Source organism: Dromaius novaehollandiae, chromosome 1 (assembly GCF_036370855.1).
Source record: "Dromaius novaehollandiae isolate bDroNov1 chromosome 1, bDroNov1.hap1, whole genome shotgun sequence".
Classification (NCBI taxonomy): Eukaryota; Metazoa; Chordata; class Aves; order Casuariiformes; family Dromaiidae; genus Dromaius; species Dromaius novaehollandiae.
The window spans coordinates 130,228,892-130,256,339 of NC_088098.1; the positions used below are offsets into that span (position 1 = coordinate 130,228,892).

Genomic DNA, 27,448 nt, shown 5'->3' on the forward strand with positions numbered 1-27,448 from the left:
TAACATTTACATCCTGCTTCAGTTTAGCTTTACCCTTAATGCATAACACTTTCAAGCTAGATTTACATTAAATGTCAATACCAGAGGTATAGTTCTGCTTTCTTGCTTTCATTCAAAAAGCTTCTTATGTTACAATATTTTTCAGGGTTTTTCTTTTTTTTTTTCTCTCTTACCTTGAGTTTTTATGAAAGAAACAAAGAAAATAAGTGTATCTGCATTCAACTTTGAAAATAAATTGAAATATCCCCCAGTTTCCTAGAACAACAAGAGATTCCCAGAGACATAGGAATGAATTTGAAGTAAGCAACAGCTGACTTTCCACATGGAAAGTACCACCAGCTGAATTAATGGGACTCAAATATATACAACTAAATAAGACCATGTCTTCTCCACCCTCTGCATCTGTTTAGCATGTCCAGATAGAACTAAAGTTCCATTTTCCAAGTTGAATCTTTTCTTTCCCCTCCATTTCCAACTGTAAGTTGCACTGTCATTAAGAAACTTCTATTTTCACAGTACAAGTAAGTGAACCTTTTATGTAGCGAAAAGTTCCATTACAATAAATGAGATTTTCTTTGAATAAATACTTCAGGATTTAAAAACAACCCTTCTAAACACTCAGGAAAAACCTCAAACAAAGCAGCACTGTGTCCATAACACAGTCTACCTACTTCTGTGGAAGTTCCTCAAGTCCAAGGGCACCAAATAACATGAGCAAAGGCAGTAGGATCTGGCATTTCAGTAAAACTCAGATTTTTCCCCTGCATGTACATTATTACAAAACTGTATTTTAGAGGTGAAATTTTACAGGCACGTTATTGTAATGAGGTACTGTAAAAGTCTTTTTGGCAATTCAGGCAACTGAAACTATATACAGTATAAGCAGGTCTCACGTGAGAACAGAGAGAACTCCATCTTATAAGTGGGATGCAATTCAAAGATTTCCATGAGAGTTTTTCCTTTTTATTATATCACCAGGATGCGAAGATATGCAGCACATCTTACAAAGTATTCTGGGTATTCTTTTATTTGGCTGGTCAGCAGTTATTATTCCTTTCCAGAACAGAAATTAAAATATATATTTACTACTTTTGTTTGCACTGATTCATCATGGAAAGAGGATACAGGCCAAAATGATGAAATAAAACACAAAGACAACCGGAGTTCTTATTATTATCACATTCAAGACACAAGTATCTGATGACTGGCTATTTTTGTGGTTCCTTAAAAATGGATGTCATTGTGAAAGTTACTTTTATGGGAAGCAGTAACGTTTATACTAAATCATTTATACTAAGTGACCTCAACCTGAAGCTCCCAAGAACAAAGTTGTACTCTAACAAAAATACTACACCCAGACACTTTCAAGTGATACCTACCATTAGAACTTGAATAAGTTAGCTCCACAAGAAAACACAGAGGCTTCATGATCATACTACAAACATCCCAACCCATCATTAACTCCTTTGCTTTGCATATACTGAGTATATTCCAAGTTTACTGAGCTTAAATAACCTGGAATACATTCTGATCTCAAATCTTGGTTAAGGAGTACTTTAACACTACAGTTGTACTCCTTATTTGCCTTCCCTTATTCTACATTTCCAATCACTTAAATATTGAAAACATAACCAGTTTGGTAATATTGTTACAAATATAAACCACCAAAAGTGCAGCATATGATCTAAGCTGTTGCCCAAAATATAAAAAGATCTCTGTCTTCACCATGCATCACCTTAGAACAACAACTAGCAACCAACTCCTGTTAGAAACAGATGAAAATACAAAAAGAAATCAGGACTAGATTTCTAGAAGATGTTATAACAAAAGCTACCTAAAACACTCCAATGCCAAAAGGAAAACAACCAATAAAAACAAACCTAGTTAATAAGCAGTAATCTATCAACAAGGGATCAAGTCTTCCATTCAGGATTTAGTGTTCTTTAGTACCACATGGTGAGACAGGAGCTTGCAGACGTAGCATCCTATAAATTTTTCATTATTCAATAAAACGTAAAAGAGGGGAAAATTAGAATTTCAGGATGACAGACCAAAAGTGAGGTGAAAACACACAATTGTCTCATTATTGATGTTCCCTTTATTTGCATATGAAAATAACTCATCTGTAGTAACTGCATGAAAGATGTTTGGTAAACATTTCACCCTCTGCTAGGTTTCTGAAAAACTGCCCATGTTTTCTTTTGTGCATTAATCTCTTCATCCATGTATAAGGTTGGCCTTTCAGAAAATATGTATTGCTCTTCGCTTTTCATGGTTAATAAATTTAATGTGCTTGATCTATTCTTTGAATTACAAAAATCAGTAGCCTAAACCAAAATTGCCTGAACTGCGTATCTGAGAGATTCTTCACTGCACATATGTAGTAAAACATATAAATCCAGTAGCTTACGTTAACAATACCGACTGCATCAAAGTATTTTAAATAAATTAAATAGTCTTAGGAATATCTTGGACTAAAATATGCTGGGTTTTTAGCAATTGGGTTGTTATATTGATTTGACTTTATGGATCTTGTGTGTTTACCATTTTATTTTTTTCCATCAAGTTTACATAATGAAATTTAGTCTAAAAACATACAGAAGTTACTAACTTTTTTGCTGCAGAATTTCAAACCCTCTTAACCACATTGAAAAACAGTATAACAACATCTTAGTGTATATTTGCAAATTTTAAGTACTTTTTTTTGAAAAACAGATCATAACCACAGAGAAAGATCTACTTACCTGATCCCCTTTTGGTCACAACCTTCAAGCTCTGAGTTAGAGTAGCACACAAGAGAATCAAGTGTGAAATAGGAGCTTTCATCTTCCAGCTCTCCAAGGCTACTCCCTTGAGTACCAGCAAGAAAAAAAAAAAAAGAAGAAAAGAAAAAAAGATTGAGAACACTGGTTTTACATCGGTACGGAAACACCTTTGCAGTAACTAATCATAATACTGACATTGTGGAAATGTTGAATACAGTGTTTGTGAGCAAGTTAACACATCAAAATGATATATTGTTCATAAAAAAATAAACAAACTGAAATCATTATAAGACTAACACATACACACACTACATTTAACCCTGAAGCTTCGCTTCCAATTTTGCCTACGCATTGAATACACATTGGCTCCCTGTAAAAGTCTTCTAACAAATCTCCTGAGTCAAACAAGATGAATTTATCCTATGAAAGAGTATGACCCTTTCACTGAACTTACAAAATAATGTCTACTTCTTTCTTTTAGCATATCATCTATTTCCCACACACACAGAAAAAGGAAAATAATGCCCTTCTGCATTAGTTTTGCCTCTATTAATTCATTCCACAGGTTGAGCACAGGGCTCACCATGTAATAAACAATTAAAACTGCATCTTTTAGGAACAGTGAAAGGGGAACCATTAAAGCCCGTCAGAGAAACCAGCACATAATCCTGGAACTTGCTTCTGCGTGAGCTGAAAGCACATGAACATTGCAAGATCAAACACATTCACCACACTAAACCAGAAACTCGCATTAACAGGATGGAAAACTGGTAGATCACAGGTTGTGGCTCAAACTCTAAGATGTGAATAAAGGCTTGTATTTCTGTTTTTAGTGTTCTCTGGGGACGAAGTGGTATGAGCAGCAGGTGAAAGCAGGGACTAAACTTTCCATTAATTCCCTCTATAACTGGAGGGTATAACCTAGTCATAATGATTATCAGCTTTGCTCTGGAAAGGCTGGTAGGACTAACAGCCTACATTTCAACCTGTGAAAAGGGGGAAGGGAGGCCAAATCTTCCCTTCTCTCGTCAAGTTAGATGGAAACTTCATGACAGTATTTTATGCAAAAATATCCTTGTCTAATGAAAAAAAGGCTATGAGTAATAGCTCTTTAATATTATAAACAAAGACCCAGATGAAACCAAAGTGGTTTTGATATTGACCCCTGTGGATCACAGCACAGTACAGCAACTGATAAAATTCTCTAAAGGAACGACAAAGTACAAGCTTTCATTTCAAAAGAGACAGCAAATCTTTTGCATTTTCATTGACAGTCAGGTTATTGAGTATCCAAGACATTTTTGAAAGCAGTATCTTAAAATATCTTTGTCTTAAAAGAACAGGTTAGAAATAAGGAATGGTGTGGGTGTAAAAGAGCACAGTAGGGGAAGAATTACTAAAATAAAGGTGATGATTCTATAAAGAACCAATCTTAACTTTACATTTCAAGACATTTGAGAACTAAGTACAAACCTACTGGGTTCAGGATTATGACTTTATTAAGATGAGAGAGTGGGAGAACAGATTTTGATGACAACAGTTTGGGATATCTAACCTTTAATAACTTAATACTTACACACACAGATATACCCAAAAGTATTAATATATTAACTCATGCGCTGGCTGTGAACAAACTGTAGTATTTCAGCATCACAAGTGAAGGCCTATCATTTACCATTCACCTACAACTTTAGAAAAGTTAGATAATAATCTGCTTGCCTATATAATTAAAGTACATGGGATTTCTAAGAGTTAAATTTAGTGCAACACTACCATTTTTAGTTAAATCTAGAATTTAACTAAATAATTCTATGATCCCCAGCATTTATAAATAATACAGAGTCTTAGAATTTTAAGAAGCTAGATATGAAGGTTAATTTTCTAGAGGCACAATGAATAGACACCCATAAAGTGTTATGCCACATTTCACTGCAGACCTGAGTCAAGCATTTCTGAAATCAAAATCACATTTCTCAGTCACTGTGCTAACCGATGCCCCAGCAAATCCTGAAGCTGATATCTTTAGCCTCCAGGATACTAGCGAGAGTCAGCTCCTTGCTCTGTGTGAGCCTAATAAATACTGTCCAAAGAACCACAGGATCTTACTATGCAATTACAAATTCACTAAACAGATTCTGACTGTGAAAGCAGATTCAAGAACATTTTTTATGACCACGCAGCTAAAGAGGATATTGTTGATTACTGTGAAAGAAATGTAAATTTTATATATATATATATATATATATACATATATATGTAGAACCATGCAGTCATTGTAAAGCTTTAAGTTATCAAAGAAAACCTTATTAAAGAATATCAATATGAAACTACTGAATCAACTAAATTCTTCTTTTGGTCCATTTGTATTTCACTCATTTAGATTTTCAAGTCAATTAAGAAGATCACACTCACTACAACTGGTACCACAATGCAACGACTGCACTTTAACCACACAGTGCCACTGCTGAAGCCATTCTCATGTACATTTATTCTAAGAGAAGACATAAGCCAAATTGGCCATTGCCTATTCTGCCTGTGGTAAATCCCTAGAAAGTAAAGTTTGCTACTACCTTTGAGATACAAGAAAGGTGTTACTGCTAGTGGAAAAAAGGGCTTCCAGAAGCAGCAGCATGAGCAACAAATGGGCCCACACTTACAGGCTCTCCCCAGAGTTTTCTAATCTTTCTCTTTTTTTACTCCCTTTGCTGTGGCAGAACTTCAGTTCAGATTTCTGGTCTTTTCTTCATTTTTAAAAGCAAAACCTCAAACAAACAAACGACAGAGAATTAGTTAAAGCTCACTACAGTGGAGCTGGTGCCTCTCGGCTTTGGAAGTTGTCTGGGAGGTTGGGGAATCTGGCTCACATCACTCATGACTGATTCAAAGCAGATAAAACATCCCATGTCTCCGGTTCCAGGTGAATGCCTTAGCACTGACTAGTCTAGAAAAGGTCACTCTATTGAAATTGGCTGTAAAACACAAAATAAGGAAGTCAGAAGAAAATCAGAAGAGAACATCCCAAGAGAGATCCTGTAACAAGTCCACAGCAAACTCCTTCACTGTTTAATGAGAATGTCTGAGGCGCAGGTACTGTAATATATTAAATCGGGACTTGAATTTAAAATCGAAATACAAGACTAATAATTCTGAGAGGCCAAACACTAACTTAACACTAACTGCAGTGTGACAATGCACGTATTGGAAAGAGCCTCCTTTCAGCAATGCATTTTTCAAGGAAGAGCCTGCTTTACTGGTAACCAAGCAGCCTTTTTTTTTTTTTTTTTTTTTAATAATATTAAAAATTTCTAATTTAAGGTGTAAGTCGAACACGTTTGATCTTTCTTTAAAAACCAGGCAGATAAATAGCTTACATATCCTGAAATTGGGCATAAGCAGCAGGTTCAGGGAGTGGGGCCCATGAGCCGCCCTTCGCCGGTCGCAGCCGGTTGGAGGCTGCCGGGCGCAGCGCGGGGGGGCCGCGCTGAGACGGGCCGGGGCCGCTGCAGGGGCGCGTTGGAGAGGGGGCGGCAGCCGCGGGGCAGGCAGCAGGCGACTCGGGGGAAGGCGCTACGGGGCGGGGGGAGCGGAGGGGTCGTGGCAGCAGCGCAGGGAAAGGGGTGCTGGGCGGAAGCAGGAGGGCGTTAGGCGCCGCCCGGTGCATCCGCAAAGGCCTCAGCAGGGCCCGGGCGTAACCGGCGGCGAGAGGAGGGGAGCGGAGCCCGGGAGGGGAGGTGCCGGCCCGAGCTGGAAGTGTGTTGAATATTTCTGGATAAAAATAATTATACAAGTTTTAGGTAGACATTAAAAATTCCTTTCTGTAGAAAGTATCATTGCTTCACAAAAACAGCTTCTAGTATCTGTATTGCTTAGTATCTCAGTTTCCAGTTGAGATAGAAATAGAAATAGAGCTGTATCTCAACACTAAAGTTTTGGGAAAAAAATTCTCCTTTCTTAATTGTTTTCCTTCACTTTAGGCCTTTCTTAAAACTTAATCATATTAGTAGGAAGCTTTCTGTTGGCTCAGTCCCTTACAATAACTTAAAGGGGCTGAGTCTCAGCTAACCTATAAATGCTATCTGGCTTCCGTCACCTATTTATCTGAAAATCATTTTCCTTCCTTTCTAACTTTGAAGGGCACTCTTTAATACTCCTGCTGCCAACTACTTTATTTTCTTCCTCAATCATATTGTCTTAAATCTTTCTTGTGATCCCTGCAAAAATATTTAATGACTGTTGGACTGTGGTAATGGACTTTTATGACAGGCTTCTCATGCTATTCAATACTGTCACTTTGTTTCCTAGTGCTGAAGCAATCTGTATATTTCTTGTCATTTGATAATAAGCACAATGAAAAGGGCACTCTTGTTAAATTCTGTGCATTTGCTGTGCCTTGAACAACAGAGTTCAAGTATCAGGGAAGTGATGTGTTACCTAGCAAAAGGAGTCTACTTCAAAAAAAATCAAGAAAACAGAACTGACTGTTTAAGTTTGCATTGTTATTTGGTAAAAGAGCCTTTATACAATAGCAAAATTCTCAAAATTTTCAGTTTCCCTTCTTAAGGAAGAATTTGGGAAAGTAGTGACTGTTTCTTTCTTAATTTACCAGAAACAGGTTTATGCAGTATTATGAGGGTGTAACATTGCAAAGACACCTCAAGAAGATCTTAAGAAGAAAAATAATAAACAGTAGTTGGGTAAGTTTCTTTTTTTTTGTTTGGCAGCTCTTCCCAAATCCCTAAACAGCGTGCCATTAGATCTCTCAGACTTTGTAAAGCACTTACAATGCATAGTATTAGGGAGTACACGTGGTAAGTCCAGAACACAACTCAAACAGTTTGAAACTAATTGGTTTTGATGCTTAAATTGCAAGACCAAAAAAGAATCAGGGTGATTTCATAAACAGGTGTCAATTCATTGTCATGATCTGCTACATTAGTGTCCTGGAACAGAAGGAGAGCGCTAACAATATTTAAAATGTTAATTAGAAGAAAATATACCTGTTTGGAGATAAAAGGCCATAAAAACAATCCTTTCCAGAGTCCCAGAAAAAAAAGGTTTAGCACTCAGATTGTCAAAGAGTCATGAGAAACCAGTCATAAGCACCAGGGGAGGCACTTAAGGTACTGATTTTTCCTGTAGATTACTTCTGGTCTTCTGGCTAAGCAGGAGTCCTAACCTAAAGAAAGTTGTGACTGATACAAAAAATAAAAGGAGATCATTGAAAAAGCAGTAAGGGTTGAAGGAATTAATGACAGCGCTGTAAGTGGTGATAGCCAAAAGCCAGTATGCCACCCATCTGGCTGAGCAGGCTGCAAATACGAACTCTGGCAGAGTCTTTTGCAGAGAGATCCAGTCAACTGCATCGTTGCATTTGCCATTAGACTTGATGCTGATAGCTGCTTTGTCTTTAAAATGCTTTTAATTGCAAAGATTTTTTTTATATTCTTATGACTACATCATGCATGACTACTGTACGCATGGCAATGTGACTGTAGGCATAGAGAGTAATTCTACGTATCTTCTATACATGAAAAAACAGAGCATCTACCATTCCCAGAAGTTTTAGATGGGTCATTTAAACATGGATTGCTTGAACATAGAGCAGAAAAGAAAGGATTCTACAAGGAAGAGACCTACTGTCAGAACTACAAGAATCCTGATCTCTGGCTCAGCATTTATTTTCCCAGTCTTGTGTAAGGCAGTAATGTCAACATAGCATGTGCAGTAAAGATGATGGACTATTCACATCTTGCACACTGCTTGCATTGCTCAGTGTGTTCTTGTTTACTTTTTTAAGTGACTTTTGTGTGTGGTAGGTGGACAAGATTCATGCATAGCACCTTTATTAGGAGAAAAATAAATTGCAGCAGATTGCAGATACCTGAAATGTAACGCATCGTATGCTTGAGAACCCCTCTATTCAAAAAACAGTTGAACATCTTGTCCCTCTGAACCGTAGATTAAAATAATTGCATAGCTGAAATCTGACACTTACTTTGGGGAACTGCTGTGGAGAGAAGAAAAAGAACAACTCTAGGAGAGACCTACAGAAGGAACAGTGCCTTTCCAGTGGTCTCACAGCACCTGTGGGATATAGGTGAGCAGGGCATCCCAGATAATTCATTGAGGTTGGTCCAGTCACAGCCAGAAGCATCTGTACCAACACGACCATGGTGTGTCCTGCCACATTCGTGGCACTGCAACAGCACTTGTCCTGCCTATGAGCTCCTTCTGCCTCAAAAGCCAGAAGCTGGCCATTGTGCTTTAAAGCAATATCTGCCTGCCCAATAACGACAAATGTGTGCTTTAATTTTACTTTGCCCAGGCAGTTTAGCAATGAACAAAGGACAACGCACCATCCTATGTGACAGCAAGATAGTGGCAATGCCTTAATTCCCACACAGTAGAGCATGCACAGAGAATGTGTCTAGCTGAACTGAATGAAGCTCCCTAGGGCTATTGCTCCTTTCACAATTCAGTGAGTGGGACTGAGTGGGCAGAGCCTGGTACTCCACTGTGCCTCCTAAGGAGTGCTGGTGCAAGAGGGCAGCATAGGAAAGCCCTGGAAAATGTGCCAGTGAGTTCTTTACTCAACCCTGCCGTACTTAAATTTATGAGAGTGGTCTTTATTTTACATTGTGCTTCATACTATATAAACACACTTTATATTTTTAGGGTTGTGAAAAGGGAGAAATAGGTGTTCAGTTTATTCTTTCACTTTTGCAGGCTGACTGCCAAACGATTTACACTTGTCCAAACCAGATTTTGATAACCTGTTGTCCGGGCCCCGAGGCCAAACCAAACCAAACTTTGATAACCTCACTGCCCCATCTCCCCAACCCCCCTGGGTCCCAGACCTCCACTGTCCGGGGCTGTTGATTGACCGCACGACTAGCACCAGCTCTGCCTGCTACGGTCAGACCCTGTGTGACTGCACTGCACTGGGGAGGGCATGGCGCGTGCTGGGGTCACTCTCAGCTCCCCGACCCTTGGGACGCAGCTGGCCCTCGCTGCTCCCTGACTCCTACTTACTCCACAGGGCTACCGTTCTGAAACCCCAGAATAATTCTGTTCAGCAATGTCTGCCTCCAACCTGTTTGTTTCCAACAAGAGAACATTTCTTGCATTTTAATGTTACAAATAACCTGGGAAAGCCACTACTTCCCACTGAAAATTCAGGGAGTGTATCTAGGTTCCTCTGTTTACAAACAATAATAATAAAAAGCTTTAGAAGTTCACATTTTTGCCAATTTCTTTATCTGTAATAAAATTGCTTTAAGATATTATCCCAGTATAAGAGAATCACATCTAAAAAGCATTCAGGTAGCAGAAATTCAGCATCTGTATGGGACATCATAGGCAAACTATGACCTGATTAAAACAAAGGATCCATATGCTGAATTTACTGTCTATACACAAACAGTACAGCAAGGATCTGAAGAGAAACATGTATTAAAAGGACAACTCAGCTTTAACATTCAAATTCAGAATCTCTTGTATAATAACTAGAAGCAGAACAATTTCTGCAAGGATTGTCATCATCTAATTAGCTTTTAAAGGATTCAAGTATCGAGAATGTACAATGTCTAATATATACCTCTACAGTTTATTAAAGTTGTAGGAAGAAAACTACAAAACTGGATATGCCTAAGAATTGTTATGACAATTCATGACAATCCACTATGCCATATAGGACTACCCAACTTAGTGGCCAGAAGATACTAAATTATTTCAGCAGCAGCAGGGGGAGTCCTCAATTTTATCTTCTTTTACTGCAACAGTGGTGGGTGCAGCCATCGTCTGTAGTAGCTCTTTCTGCTCTGTTCTGGACACATTTCACTGTGAAGCAGCTTGTGTGCAATACTGGCTGATCTTTTATTATAGGCAGATTAGAAGGGTAAAGGGAAGAAAGGATCAGAAATGGTGCTAAAGCTTCTCCCATTAAAACTGAAAGGTGTTCAGCTCAGCTAAATGAGATTGAAAGTGCCCATCATTTGGGTTAGAATGACATTCCTTTATTCCTACTTCGTTATTGCTTCATTGTTGCTGTTGTTCTGTTTGGTTAGTTTTTAAAAAGCATGTATTGATGGCTTTAATTTCTCAGCAAAACTCTGCTTACCACTTCGTTACTCTAAAACCAGCCAGCCACCTAATATTCCCAATGCTTAAGAAAATTTCATTGCTCAGAAAAAAAGAAAGTAGCAGGTATATGAATATATTGCTTATCCTCAAGTCTGATCTAAAACTGTACTGGGATCCAAGGTCAAGAAGGAGGTGTTGCTGGCTTAATCAACTACAACTTTTAAGTGCTGCCGAATAGTACCGCTTATTAATAGTTGCAGTCTTTGATTTGACACTAAAGAGGAAGAAGTCAGTCCCAGAAGAGACAGAGCTTCATGTTTACTAATGATGTACTATCAATTTTAGCCATGAAATATGCAATATCAGACTATGAAGCTGCAACAGCCTGATGTATGAGAGCGGTCACTCCAGAACCTTCTAAAATTAATTTCAGATGCCAACAATGGAAAACATAAATCAAGCAAAGCTTTACATATATCGAAGTCACAGGCTGAGTGCTATGCTGAAAATGTAGTATATTCCATGTGTTTATGTCAGTTTTCATAGCTGAAGGCTACTCAAATGATACTCTTAAAATACTGCTTTGAGAATAAAGAACAAAATAAAAATCCTTCTCAAAAATAACTTTCCTTTGGAATTTAGGAATACTGTCTTACGCCATGGTATATACTCCCCTGTCCTGTCAAAGTTGGAATTTCAAATATATATGGATCAGGAAGAGACTGGGAGAAACAGACTCAGGTCTCAGCTGCAGTGGACCAGACTTGGGATTCCAAGTCCCTAATTCAAAGCCTTTTGTCCTAACATGGATGGGCCATGAAACAGAAATAACACAGAAGAGGGGTCTGGAATCCTGTGACTCTTCCTTTCCTAGAGAAGTGTTAAAACTATTATGCTGGAATTTGTCTCCTTTTGGTTGTTAGCCTAGGCCTCTGAATTTAGCATTCACAGATGCACAGGTTTTTGTTTTCCCCTGAAGTGACAGATATTGCTGTCATCAAAATAACTGGATGAGGGATTTGGGAAATATGGGTTCAAACCCTTCAGATTCAAGACTTAAAAAATAATGCTCCCATTTACTGAACATGTGCTCTAACACCGTGTTTTTAAAATGAACACATATACAGATTGTGTGCTTTCAAAGGAGCAGTTTGCACTGAGTAAAATGTTATCATGTAAAATTACTGCAGCAAATGTTTATGGGTGGTTCATTCAAAATTCTTCAGTTAATTTCTACCCTGCTGTACAGAATGATTCCCATTGTATTCAGCATAAATAAAAGCAGAGCATTCCATAAATTTTATCATCTCCTCTTGTGAAAGCCCCCCAGAACTTTTAAAAGCTCACTAGTTTCCACAGAACTCAAACATAGAATTACTTGTCCATGAATCCATGCTGCTAACTGTCTACTAGTAGGACAGGACCAACGAATAACATGTACAAAATCTATATTCAGAATACCAATGCTGAGGTTTTGGCTTGAAAAATGGATGTCTAAAAAATGTAAGATTTTAGATGCATTCCAAAAATAAATGCATCAATACTTGGTGCTTGTATTATTTCCACAGGATCTTTTGAATTCAAGCACATATTCCCTCCATGCACACTGAAGAAGGAACACGACCTCTCTCTCAAAGAGCTGCCATCCCAGCATCAAACAATGAACTGGGAAGACACTACCATTTGGGTAGCTGCAGTAGTAGCAGAAGACCCCCAAGAAGTGACAGTCGCCTATCTATTCTTGTTTCTCTGTTGTTTGGGGCTGCTGTGCTCACGTGTTAACTGTGGAAATAGAAGTGGATGCATATGCAAGGACAATTTATTTCATAGGTAGTGAATTTGATACAACACATCTTACTGAACTTTTCATGGGTTATAACATCAGGATATTGATGAGAGCTGTTACAGGCATTATGCAAGTAATGCATCTAGGTAAAAAACTGTTGAAAGGAGTGAAAGAATAAGATGTATTTTGCTGTCTTGGCGGTAGTAGAAAAGATGATGGGCTTCAATAGTAGTAACAGAAATTTAGACGAGAAGAAAAATAAGGAAACTTTTAAACCAAATGTATAAGCTAATACATTAACCAGGGAAGTGGTAGAATCTTTAAAGACTTAAGGATTTTATAAAAACTAGGCTTAAATTTTACACAAATACTTACTTATATTTAATCTTGACATTGGGCAGTGAGATAGTTTTATTCCATGCTTTTGATTTTATGAAACATCCTCTGAAAATAACAGTGATATGTCTATGAAATGAACACACTCTGGAACACACTTACTTAAAGCAAACAGGGAATAAATAAAGTGTTAAGAGAGAAAGCAAGAGTGCACAGCATAGATAACCTTCTTCTTCAGTTCACCGATATTGGCAGTAGCCACTGCTCAAAATGTATTGTTTAGAAATGAATGATGATCCTATAAAGGATCACACACACACACTCATTCAACAATGCAGTCAGCACAAGTTGACATGCTGGTTTTGTCAGACATTTTTGTTCAATATTCTTCCAATGCAATCAGCATTCCCAGAATAGATAGTGATGAGCAAGCTGATACTTGCGCTCAGTTTTGGGATGAGAAATTCTGGGATGCATCTAAAACCTACATATATGTCTATTATAGCATCATTGGTCATGACAGTGTCAAGATTCAAAGAAATACATTAATCCTGGCAATTCTTTGTTTAGAAAACCAGCTGCGTTGAAATGACAGAATGTGGAAATGACGTCTCCAATGCCTAGCCTATCTGTGAAAATAAGCCTGTGAAATATGCAGCTTAGCTAGTGTACCACAGCTTCCTCAGCAGTATCCGCATAATTAGCTCACCTCACATTTTGTGGCAGGAAGACAACCTTCACAGGGATTCTCCCCCCCCCCCACCCCCCCCCAAAAATGAAAAGAATGACTTAGAGGAAATGGAAAGACACACAGGGATGATCATTACATCAGTGTCATTGGTCTACAGTAAAGCCCAGCAACGTGTGATACAGTGAGTCCAGACCTCATACGCCATCAAGGCTGTAACTGCTGGGTACAAAAATAAACATTTGGTGGTGAGGCAGAAAGTAGCAATGAGGAAATGTGAGCTGGGAGCATGAACAAATCAAAAAGAAAAGACCTGATAAAAACATCTTCCAAATTTCAGAGAAAGGAAACCTGAGATTTTTTCCTCTGGCTGCTGTGTCTAGAAAAGAACACCTTTGAGGCTGTCATGCTTGAAATGCTCCTATGGTGACTTTTATCCTTAGCTATGCTGGAGAGAGTGCAAGAATCCGGGGCTAAGTGCCCTGCAGGTCTGCATTAGAACCACTTCAAGCACAAGCTGCAAGTATAGCACCCTTGCTCCTGGTTAAATTATGCTTTGTAGCTTGATACTTACATCTAGCCTTCGGCTGTTGTTCGTTGCCTTATATGTCCTGCTTACAGTTTTACACACTTTACAGTGCAATGGCTAATAGTTGCAATCATTACATACAATGGGACCAAATTAAAGAGGGCAGGCTTTACTGACTTTTGTACATTTAGGACAGAAATCGGGTTTTATGTTTAATGTGGATGTATTGTGAGCAATTATGTGCAAATAAAGGGTAAGTTAAGATGCAAGTATAATAGGAGTATAAAAGAGAATAACCTGAAGTAAGCAGACCTTTTGGCAGGTGCAGGATACTAACACAGCTCTAATGGAGCAAATATTAGATACCAAGAAGCTTATAGCTCTATTTTACATAAGCCATTAGACACTGTTGAAATTTTGGCTCTCATCTTGTATCAATCAATCAACTGAGCTTCAATTTTTAAAACAAATATTTAATAAAATGTGTTTTGCTACCATGTGAATCAATTCATCTCCTGCTTTTGGAGTGGGGGAAATGATAAAGGTTTAGTATTCTCTGGTGTACTCTGTTTTCTGTGTCTGCTGTCAGATAGTCACTGAAACTTTATATTTTATTTGGAATCTTCTCAGCACATACAGTATTCCAAAATATTTCATAAACTATGCGATATTTTCAACACAATCTGTCATGAGAATAATTTTATCTTTGAAGTATATTTGGACAGGCAAGATGATTCTCTTAGTTTTATACTGTGTACAACTTTTAGGCTTTTCTGCATATTTGCTCAATGAATACCATGTCAAAAAATTTTCAGCTTTGTTGAAACACATGCAAGCATGAGCAGAGGAAAATTCCCAAATAAGTGGAGAAGCTGTCTGTACTGATAACATATGTGAATTTGGACTTCCTGTTTAAGGTTATTTTAAGCAAATATTAATTCTAAATATGTTCAGTATTACCTACCCAGAAAACAACCCTTTCAATGCTATCGATTTTATGGCTTATGAATACTATTTAATTTGCCTGAAAGTGCAGCGGCAGATGAGGAAAGTATGCCTCCTGCTTACTGGCAGAGCTGATGGCTTATGCTGGAGGCTACTACTGACTCCTCTTGATGCCCATACAGTTGCATATCAATAATTTAATTAGTTATGATTTTTCAATATTTTAGATCAAGGATTCTCAGGTGTTTACATATTGTGGGTCATGCCACTAAGGAAAAGGCTACATCATGCACAAAACTGTTTTGCCGTTTTGCAGAAAGGACCATTTTTGAGGTCTTTTCTCAAGAGAACCTATAGCTAATGTAGGGCAAAGCTATGGTTTCAGTGATGAAGCAAGAATCCCAGTTTTCACTGAGACAGAAATTCTAATTTTCTCCTCAGTTTTATGATGTGGTTAAAGAGATGTTTTGACATGAAGCCTAGAGTAATACGTACTCCAGCAAAGGGGTAAGGACATCAAAAGAATCTTTGAATAGTTTACCTAACTGCATTTTTTTGATCCTTTAAAAACTATAGCAAGATATGCAAACAGTCTTTTGGTGTTTTGATTAAATAAACTTACTATACATCAGGGCGTGTTGAGGATGGGATCTCCCAAGGCCAGGCCAGGGCACAGCGATCAGAGCCGCAGCTCAGCCCAGGCCCCGCGCGCAGCTCTTGAGCTGGCCCCGAGCCCAGCAGCCAAACCTCCTGGTGGGGCGATGCTCTCAGGGCCCTTACACTGCACTTTCAGGTGTATGGAAATTAGAGTCTAAGTCCACTATCAGATTTCTAAATAAACCTGGTCAAACATGACCATGTAAACCTACTCATAGACTAGATGCGCTTGAGTCAAGCCTTTTGTTTACGGCTTTGTAGAACAGTATCAAAATGTTATGAAACTTTAAAATCTATTTTACAACTGTAGAAGAGTTAATATTTTTAAACCACACAAAAACATTGGTTTATGGATATTTCTAGATAAATATCCACTCTACACTGTAGATCAGTGTTCCCTTTAGGGAAAATCTATTTCCAAAGTTTAGTTTGATTTAATGAATTGATAGGGTCCTTATTTCTAAGACTGTTTTTACTGTGTCCTCTTTCATGCCCTGTGGGATGAGATAGGAATTGTACTGACAGCTTATCAGTGACTAGCCTGGCAGTAGTAGAAGTATACACTTATACTGAAGAGTGTAAGTGCTACTCAGAAGCTAAAAGGATAAAAGAAGTAACCACCGTATTTTCTCCAGCCTGTGTCTGTAAGTATGCTCCAAAGGAAAACATTCCCCCAAAGCAGAATTAAAAGAAAAAGACATCCACCCTCTCAAAATATTACTGAACTTGTAAAAGTTCAAGAAAATGACTCAAACAAAAATAAAATGTGGACAGGATAAATAAAGGGATGAATACAGCAGAATCAGCAGAGGTGCAGAAGACATGACGAGTCTCCATCAGATGCAACAGGGAGAAACGTGGAGATGTGGTAAGTTACAAAGCTGCACTGTGGAGAGGTCTAGAGGGGGGATGGAAAGCAGGAAAGTCAGACTACAAAATCAGTTCAAAGAAGTGGCTAATAGCATTGCACCTGACTGCAAGCATGAGAGAAGGCCACGCAAGACACACCGCTCAGATTCCAGAAGTCTGAAGCATGGAAACAGTACAGTAAGACTCAAACTACGCAGTTTGATAGATGTCCACCACGAGAATCTTCACTAACCTCTCACAGGTTGATTAAAAGACTGATCTGTTAGACTAAAACAAGTCAGAGCCTACATCAAGATTAGAATGTAGCTACATCCCTACGCTTACTTTGTTAGATATTTTTCTTTGAAGCACATTGTTAAAGAGGGTTAAAGCCTCTGCTGATTATACTGCTTTAATGTTTCCTCACACAATTCTAGAGTTTAAAAATATCTGCTTAGTAGTTCTACTCCCATTTTTGCCCCCTCCCTTGTGCCAGCATTTAGCATACATTTCACTGAGCTGTGCTGAGTGTGATATACACTTTTGCTATGAATAGGGAACCCCCTGGGAAGGGTCAGGTGATGTTAGAGAGAAAAAGGGTGTTGGAAGTAGGTATCTTAGCTGCAGCAGTCAGCACTTAGTCCAGCTTAGACTGGCACTGAATCCCTAGCTTAATTCCCTTACAAAGTTTGTGATGCCATTCTTGTATGTTGTTGACTAATCCTAGCTATTGCAATGTTTGAGTCAGCAAAATAAATAAGGCTAGTGTGCAATGCGTTTTTTTATTCTGGAGGACCATGAATATCCTGTGATCTCAGGCAGCAACGTGCTGTCTATATAGTTCACAAACATGAAGTTATTAACTCCAGACAAAACAGTTCCCCTGGAACACAATTACATTTTCAGCCTGCTGAGAGGCCTGGATTGCCTACATACATGAAGAGCTCTCCCCAGATTTCCAGTAAGTGTTTGTGAAACAAAACAGTTGTGAAACAAGCAGTTTTTCAAATAAAAGGACTGCATTTTGCCCTGACTGAGCAAAGCACTTTAGCAAAGGACTTAAGGGCATGCTTAATTATAACATTATTAAGCAATCTAAATAATCTTATTTTGACTAGTCTGCACTTTTTCTATTTTGTAAGTAGATGAGAATAAGTATTTTTCAATAGATAAGGCTTAAAGAAATTTTGCAGTAGCGTAAATGAGAATCAAAATGCTTCTCAGATTTCTTTATGGCATTTTTGCATTTCAATAAGATATTTGATGAGAGTGGTTTCAGTAAGACATTTACATTAATAATTAATTGTCAGCTTATCATTATAAACATGTATTGAGACTGAAAAATTTATTTTGTAGCAGATGTATCTAAATCTGTTACAATTTTAAGAAGCCTGATACAGAACTGTCTTACAATTCAATAAACTACAGAAATTTTACCAAAGGGGGAATAATTACTACTGAAGTGTGAAGACTGGAATGTTAAATAGATGCACTAGAACTAAAACGGACAGACTTTTTGTTTGTCTTGGCTGTGATGTTTCTTGTATCTTTTCCTCTAAACTCCGTACATGAAACAGAGGCTTTGCATAGGGTTAGGTATATTGAGCATATGCAGCTTGTGTCCTAATGACATCCAGTTAAATATGCCAGTTAAATGTTAGCTAAGATTTTGTTTGAACAGTCCACTGTAGGAGTTTTCTGCCACTATAAGTCCATTATCAATACAGGTTAGTTCTGATTTTTGCCAACAGGAGTAAGAAGTTAGGTTCGTAGGTATCTCTTCTGGTTAACCATACACACTAATAATTACTAATAATTATTGTTTTCTCCCTGTGAAAATATCAGTATCACAGCCAAGCAAGCCTTTCCTCTGACTGTTGCTAGTTTAAAATGATTTATTGTACAGTGTCCTCAGCAAGGCTAATTCTCCTTTGTTTGTGAATATCTAATTGTGAATGGGAGTTTCGTAGATGAAAGGGATGACTTGCCCTCAAACTGTGGTCTCTGTTCATCACAGCTACTTGCAAGTTTGGGCTGGAAAACAGCTCTCATTTAAATTCATTAATACTGTTATGAAATCATTTAGTTGTTTTATGTATTACAGCAGCTGCTAGTGGAGCTTAAAATAAAATGGGAAGGGACCATTCTGCTTTCAACATAACAGTCTTTACAGGCTTGAATTTGGTAAAGACATCATGCTATCTTTTGATGACTGTTCCCTGGATGACTATCTCCCTAACAACAGATGATGCTTGTGTAATATTGTCTGAAACAAAAGGGCTTCAGTTTGCAATCCTACTCTCAGCACAGTTTGATTACAAAAACAGGCAAGACAAGGACTCAGATTACTTAAAAGTATCACCCTCTTGGCCCTTGAAAGAATCTGAGGTTCTTACTCAGAAGATTGTATTCTCTGTTTGACCATTTCAGCTCTTAGAATACAAGACCAGCCTAAAGATTAATAGATTTCTCTTCTTGCTTTCGCTCACCCTTTTCTAAATGCAAATTGCTTCCAAGAAGAGAACTCCTGTTTTATTTCTATTATCTTCATGCTCACTAAAGTCTCTGAAGACAGTCGTCTGTATGAACTCTGAAAGCAAACCTTCACACCTCTTGGGTGCAGGCATAGAAACACAATCTCAAGGACTTTTCCACAGTTGAGTCTCTTGGCATGATCACCTTTTGTGATGAGTATTTTCTTGAATGTGTCTGTTCTCCATTTAAGGAAGAGAATGATCTCTTCATTTAAATCAGGAATCTGATAATGAAAAAATGTTCTTAAACAGTAAGTATATACATTATATACACTGGTTTTCTGAAGATCTAGATATTTCCTTCATTCCTTATGGTTCATATATATCCTGAGGTGTACCTTCAAGCCATTAGCTCATAGCTTTGTTGCTGAATAATTCCCCAAACTATAGCCATAATCTTTAATATTTAATCTTAAAACATTCAACTTTTTATTTCTATGAGGGTTGTGCACCCTTTTGATTCTTACAAATAGTAGTCTCTATCCACAATGCAAAGGGCAGACATGAAAAGAGCATGGGAAACTACTCTCTGATAGCTTAAATAAAGATGGGAAAGGAAAGGAAAGGAAAGGAAAGGAAAGGAAAGGAAAGGAAAGGAAAGGAAAGGAAAGGAAAGGAAAGGAAAGGAAAGGAAAGGAAAGGAAAGGAAAGGAAAGGAAAGGAAAGGAAAGGAAAGGAAAGGAGAGGAGAGGAGAGGAGAGGAGAGGAGAGGAGAGGAGAGGAGAGGAGAGGAGAGGAGAGGAGAGGAGAGAGGAAAGGAGAGGAAAGGAAAGGAGAGGAGAGGAAAGGAGAGGAGAGGAAAGGAAAGGGGAAAGGAGAGGAAAGAAAAGGAAAGGAAAGAGGAAAGGAAAGGAAAGGAAAGGAAAGGAAAGGAAAGGAAAGGAAAGGAAAGGAAAGGAAAGGAAAGGAAAAGAAAGGAAAGGAAAGGAAAGGAAAGGAAAGGAAAGGAAAGGAAAGGAAAGGAAAGGAAAGGAAAGGAAAGGAAAGGAGGGGAGAGGAGAGGAGAGGAGAGGAGAGGGGAAAGGAAAAGGGAGGAGAGGAGAGGGGAAAGGAAAGGGGAGGAAAGGAGAGGAAAGGGAAGGGAAGGGAAGGAAAGGAAGGGAAAGGAAGGGAAAGGGAAGGGAAGGAAAAAGAGAAGAAAAGAAAAGAAAAAAGAGAAAACCTTGCCAGCCTTATGCTTACTCTGAGGTTGAACAATGCAGGCAAAGCTTGTTTATATATATTTCAAATGACAGCCTTTCTGAGGGACTGAAAGGAGTTCATGAGATTTAATAATTATCCTTCAGAGAGAATGTGAACCATTCCAGAATATTTTTACTCTTCCCATGCTCTGTCTTGTGCCTTTAGGTTTTAGGTACTTTAGGTAAAAAGTCAATGGGATTCAGGCTTCTTTGAGAACTCACTCAGAGACCCCGTTTTCATAGAAAAATACATTTGCTGAACAGTATCACTTATTCTTAAGCAAAAGGCTATAAGTCATTTGGGAGTCTAAATTAGAAAAGAACAGAGTAATAAAACCTTTACAAGCAGTCATATGGTTCAGTGTTTGGGCATATGACTTCTGTGTGTGTAAACCTGGACAATCTTTAACAATTCTGCTATAATGCAGCTTGTGACAATCCCTAACCTTTTAATCAAATCAGTTATTTATGAAAGAGTAAAAGGAACCTAGCTAATTCATTTACAATTGCATATATATTTTTAGGAAGTGCTGTAGTAAACATGATTTTGGTGTTTAATACCAGTCTGATAAACTCAGAATGCTACAGCAGAACGGACACAAGAGGCAATAAATTATCCAAAGTTTTAATTAAATGCTAATGTGTCTTACACATTATAGATGATAAAGATTATAAGACTATAAAAGTGTTTTCATAAAGGAATGATTACAAAACAACTCAATTTTAGCATTCTTGCTTAGATTTTAGAAATGCAGTAAATCTGCATGGAAGAAAAAGAACTTGTATAGGAAAAGCATGTCATCTGTCAGGTCTACTAGGGAACTTTGGGGAGGGATCTGCTGAGCCTTGCAAGGAATCTCCATTATAGTGCATCATTCCCTGCAGGCTGTGCTGAGAATCCACACTTTGCACTTTCCATTTATGTCTAGCATAGTTTTTGAGTACAAATCTGTGCATCAGTGCAAAGCACTGAGGCTACTGTTCTTTATGATCTCAGTGAGAAAGGTACTCAGACTCTGTACAGTATTGCTTGAAATACCACTTACTGGAGCTAACACAAGAAGCAAAAAGAGGATAGATAATCTTAAATCTCTTCAAATACTGGGAACCCCGAGTTGTGTGTGCTATATCATACGAGTCTCTAGTCAGGGAATGGCATGGCATGGCACACAGTGTAGATCTCATCTATGGAGAGGTTCGCTGGCATTTTGGTTTTCAGAGCTCTTGTAGGACTGAAAGAAAAAGTGGTGAGCTCAATTTTATGTTTAGGATCACAGAAGGGTTTAGTTTTAATTTCTGGTTTAATTGTACATATGAACTCAGGAGTTATTAATTATTGCATGAAATTTCTTTTTGCTTAATATTTGTCTATGTCCTTAAAGCATTTTCTTAGGCTCTAAGATTTAGTCAAATTCCAAATATGAAATAGATATATTTTTTGCTGTTTTAAGATACAAAATATTTATTAGATAGGTGTAAAAAAGAAAGTTCATGAACTAAACGATAGTGTCTCTACTTAAGTGATATTTGGTCATAAAAGACGTTTCAGTAATAGAAACTGGAGTGAGCAGAAAAGCATCAGGATTGGCCTGATGCAGCAGAGGAGCAATGTCCTTTTACTCAGCTCCTCAACCATTACAAAGGGCAGAGTGGTAGGTCTGGCGAAGTGTATGAGATTTGTCAGTTCATGGCAGCTGGTCTCATAGGAATTAAGAGTGCCCTCCATAGCATGCCTTCTTTGTAGATAGTACCTGCTAAATTAAGATATTTTTATGCTATTTTGACAGCCTAACTTGTATTTCTTCTTGTATATAGGGATAAAAAGAACAAAAAAATTACCAGGGTAAGCCTTCAGAAGATCACGAGTGACCTACTTGATGAAAAAGTACCGCTACCGCTTTGTCTTGAAATGATTGCTAGATTTAGAAGTTTGAATAGCTGGGGTGAATTTTGTAAGGAAGCGTTTAAATTGCTGAGCCCTCTGAGTAGCCAGCAATCATTAAAAGGTTTTCTAGTCTAATGGCATTATTTATCTCCATGCTGTGAACTGTACTTGGCAGCACATTTCTAATGTTTAAAAGATACACAACTTCTCATAAAAGGAGAGAATAATCTTCTAAAATAGGAATTGTCTATCTTATTTATACTGGCAGATGTATACTCTTTCAAGGGCCATAGCAGAAAGATGTGACTGGAGAAATCTAATCTAATAACAGGAACAATGGAGATCAGACGGAATAGTGATATTCCATAGACTTTTTGACAAAGCTTTTTTCCACAGGATTATATAAAAAAATGCGATGAAGAGAGGAAATGCTAGTCTTTTCAAGGTATAATTTCTATGGCAGCACTAACAGTAGCTTTTCATTTCAAATGATAAAAAGTTTCTAGACCAATCTGGTTTTGTTCACTCCCTTTCCCAGAAAAGACCATTATGCCATTATCTCCTGCAGCAGAATAATAATAATCATAATAATAATAATAAAAAAACTCTACTTGTACAGAAGCAGGCAGGAGGAAGCAGAGTCAGAGAACCATGCATTCGAGCGGTTGAGACATGCCATCAAAAACAGCTCTTAAGTGACTGACCTCTGGATAATATCTTCTGCCGTAATAGGTATCAATCTCAGTTTATTCCTCTACAGAAAGCAGTAGTGAAAATTGCTTGTGTGTATTTCTTTTTCTTTCATTTACATAAGAATTTGACCAGAGAGGCTTTTTCCTCTCTCTGTTTGTATATTGTCCCAAGGAGACAAGAATAATACGGTCAGGAGTGGTTGATAAACCAGATGGTTGCACTGCCATTCAGATGGACCTCAACAGGCTGGGTCCAGACCCTTTTCAGTGGTGCCCAGTGACAAGATGAGAGACAATGGGCACAAACTGAAATACAGGAAATTCTGCCTGAACATAAGAAAACAATTTTTCTCTGTAAGGGTGGTTGAATACTGGAACAGGTTGCCCAGAGGTGTTGTGGAGTTGTTAAGGAAAGTATTAAACTGAAACTCTCTAAAGGTGGCCGCTTAGCACAACTTACATAAAACTTGCTTAGCATGAGTAGCTAAATTTGCTGAAGCCTTAGGCCGCACTCAGATAACATAAGGAACTTTCATCTAGTTTGGTAAGAAAGGGCCCCAGAGCTGGTTCAAGCTGGAAAGATATGGGAGTTACAGGCAGCCTGTGTTCCTGTGTCCCACACTCCGAAAGGGAGGATGTGAAAACCTTGAAATAGGGCCTGTGCAAGGCATCAGGACCTTGAGAAACAAAGTCTCCTCTCACTGCTGGGGCAGTGTTAATTGTTGTGGTCTGGAATTACCACCTCCTTGTCAGGACCTTGAGAGACAACGGCGGGACCCAACAAGGAATGAAGGTACAGCCATCAGCAGAAACTGCAACAGTAAAGATAAGGAAAGGAACAGCCTGCCTAGGGACAACAATGAGAACCAATAAGGAACGGGAGACCCCAGACCTGAATATTACTATTGGTCTGAACTACCACATGATGGGTGGAGAGCTTAGATTGAGAAGTTATAATTGCCCAGGGATTTCTTTGTTTGGGGTCCCTCTTTGGAGGCACCCAGCTCGAGCTGTAATTACTGCACGCGCATCATTAAAATTTATTTTAGTTTGCTTTGATTTGGTTCCAAACTTTTCAGTGGGAACCTAGGGTCGGACCCTGTTATGGTGGCCGGTTAGCCTAACTTTCCATAACAGGAGTCTCCATCCTTGGAAATACTCAAAACCCGGCTGGACAGGGTCCTAGGCAACCTGCTGTAGTTGACCCTGCTTGTGCAGGGGGTTTGGACCAGATGATCCCCAGAGATCCCTTCCAATCCCAACTATTCAGTGATTCTGTGAAAATTAAAATAAAGTTAGAATAGTCACACCTCCGCCCCTTTCCCCTCCCCATTAAAAGAAGAATGAAACTTTCATTGGGGAGGGTTGGGTAGTTTTAAAGGCCAGTACAGTATGAGATTCTCCAATAGTTTAGATGGTTCCTAACCTAGAGAATTAAATTGTACACATATTCCTGTTATATTCCTTTTGTAAATGAAGAGCTGTTCCCCAGCTCCTAGACCTGACTCTTCTGGCTACCCTACTTTAATTACAATAAAATACTGTTGTTCCTGTCCTCCCCAACCCCTTCAGTTTCCAGACTGATATCCCTGGTAGTAGCATTAACATTTTTAATGCAAAATAATGGTACTGTGCCATGAAATAGTGATGAAATGGAAGTGGGCCAAAATGGTAAGGTCTTGCCAAAGGGCATATACTCATCATAAGTATGGATGGCTTTGAAGCCCTAAGTGTTTTACTAAGTGGCATACAAGTAAGAAAAGCTACATCAGAAAACACAGATTCAAGTGCATAAGCTACTGCTTTGTATCTTTGCTTACTGCCCCATGCCACCATACTATTTGCATGTTGTTTAACATTCTCTGCATATGGGAGTATATAGCCAGGCTACTAATGTAACATTGTATGTCATTGATTTCTGATTGAATATGCTGACATTCTGAGATCTGTTTGTTTTGTTGGTGCATTTCTCTCAGCAGAAACCTGAGAAAGTGGCAATCTCAGAATGCAGTCCTTTCTCTCCATTCCCCTTTCAAGCACCAAGAAGTACAGGACTACACCATCGAATGCAATGTAAGGTATGATGTAGACAGAGAATATGAAACCAGTTCAACAGGTGCTAGAATACAAGAGTTACATCCTTCTGCTAGCACTCCACCTCACCTCTCCCAGCACTTTTCTGTTCTTTCTTAGCACCACATTTTAGACCAGGAAATCACCTTCATCAAGCTGTAGAGAAGTACAAGTAGTTTTTACTACTTTAATTTCTAAGCTATGCATTCACAAAGAAGTCATCTCAATCTGAATTATTTCAGGTGTCAAAAGAGATCAATCCACTCTGCATCTCTTGTTTTTTTGGATAGTCTCAGCTTTTCCAGTGCATTTTATACAGCCATTACAACCATATCAATTTGTCCACTACTTACCCCTCAAAGAGCATTTTCACACCTCAAACAAGCCCTTGTTTATTGTTGCTACATGAAAGCCACAAACTTTTGTGTCTGGTAAGTGTAAGTGAGTTGAACAGCTCACAGATTTGGGGTACCACTGAGAAAAAAGTTGAGGACTTTTCATGTACTTTGTTTCCTGACTTTTTGCATTGAAAGAAAGGACAATTAGCTTCAGAAAACTTGTCTAGGTCATTTGTTCAAATAAAATTTCTCTGCAAACTTAGATTAAAAATATTTGGTATCTGAAAAAAAAATTGTTACACTAAGTTAAGCATGCCTAGAAACATTGTTGTCTTGCACTTCAAAGATTATAGGTATCCACCCCACAAATGCCCAGATTTGAAACAATGACCATGCTCTTATCCATTCTTATCCATCCTCTTCACTCATATGCAATTTAATATTCCCATTTAATATCCACATCTCTATCTTCTTTAAAAAAGGGCAATAGAGAAAGAAGAATGAGGTGAGGGGAACTAAGCTCTCTCAAATGACTCTTACAGCCCTGCAATATTTACTGAAGCCAATAGAGCTCAATATTTACAAGCTAATGCAGCTCAATATCACATCCATTAAAATGATAAGAGTATTATTTAGGTGCAGCTAGGTGTTTGGCATTCATTAAAAGAAGTATGCTAAGACTGCTTAAACAATACTGCTGATCACAGAGCTCTGCAGATCACATTTTATAACCTGTGCAGATGAGCCAGAAAATGCTGTATTAAATAATTTTATTACACATACAGGACTTGTATTGAACAAACAATAAATGAATCCAAATGAATGAGACTTGACGTATAAAGACAATGTAGTTCAGCTATCATATACAGTATTTCTTTCCTATGTTATAGTCAATTTTCTGATTATTACAATAAATTCTTCAAATAAACTAACACTTTTCACTTATATGTCAAACACAAAAAGTGTCATTAAAACACTAAAACTCGCATTTCTGAATTACAAGGCACAGAACATTACAGCTTCATTCATATATGCTTTATCATACTCAGAAATCTACAAGTTAGTTTTGTTGATGAGAGAACAGGAAAGGAGAGGAAGAGAAAGGAAATACTGTTACATGCCACATGGAGTGGGAGAGTGCAACTCTTCCCCATAGCCCTTCTTTGTAAAATGGCAATTCCACCTTGGAAAGGTTGTTTTTGATGTGCATCAGCATGAGATAAGAATCAAATGAAGCTTTGGAGTTTAGCACTTACGTACATGCAAGAGAAGGCGTGTTACTGGTAATTAAACAGAATTCAATAGTACAGCAGCCACACTTAGACTAGCAAGGATAGTTTGTGGTAAGTGAAAAATAAAGTGATGCTTTGTGAAAAGGTTTTTTGCTTGCCTGAGTAACACAAATCAAGGATCACAATGATCTCTGCTAAGAAAAGGAGTAGCAGCAGAAAGGGAGTAGCAGAATGAGATATTACCACCTCAGGATAGCCATGACATGTACAGTAGTAATTACATAGCCTGCTAAATAGAAACAAGGGCTAAATGCATAAAACATGCTGCAGCTAGGTGATACTCAAAATCCAAAGTAGGAAGTGTATGTCTAATGAGGTGACGTGTAATAGCTTAACAAATATTTGAGTCATAGTGTTACTGATATAACTATTGCGATGACTTGTATAGAGCTGCAGAAACATCTGTAAGTTGGAGTGTGACCTGAACTACACCATCATTTTAGAATGAGGTAATACAGTTTTGATTGAGACAACATCACACCATGCACAGACAACAGACATTCTTTAATCTGACCTGATAGAAAATAAATAAATAGTAAATCACTTAATTCCATCTCCATATAATTTTGTCTGATATATTTCTATATAATTCTATTGGATAATGCAAGGTTTTTTTATCTGCTGGAACAAATAGTTCAGAATTGACCAAACCTAGAATGTTGTTTAGGTATCTGAAGATAATTCCTATGCATTAAGATATTCTTGCAAGGTAAGGGCACAACACTTTCCTTCATCAGCAGTATGTCTCTCTCTGATACCATGTCCCCATATGCTCCTTGCTAGCTCCTGCCAAAAATTCCACTGTTGCTGTGGAGA

General features: G+C 38.2%; 1 protein-coding gene across 1 annotated transcript in view; it reads right to left on the reverse strand.

Moving 5' to 3' along the window:
- Positions 1 to 27,448, reverse strand: part of IL1RAPL1 (interleukin 1 receptor accessory protein like 1) — a 766,492-nt gene that overhangs the window by 676,724 nt on the left and 62,320 nt on the right. Inside the window, exon 2 of the mRNA XM_026101661.2 lies at positions 2,745 to 2,850. Within this exon, the coding sequence (XP_025957446.1) occupies positions 2,745 to 2,826 (82 nt within the window). The 5' untranslated portion in view covers positions 2,827 to 2,850. The remainder of the gene's footprint in view (positions 1 to 2,744; positions 2,851 to 27,448) is intronic.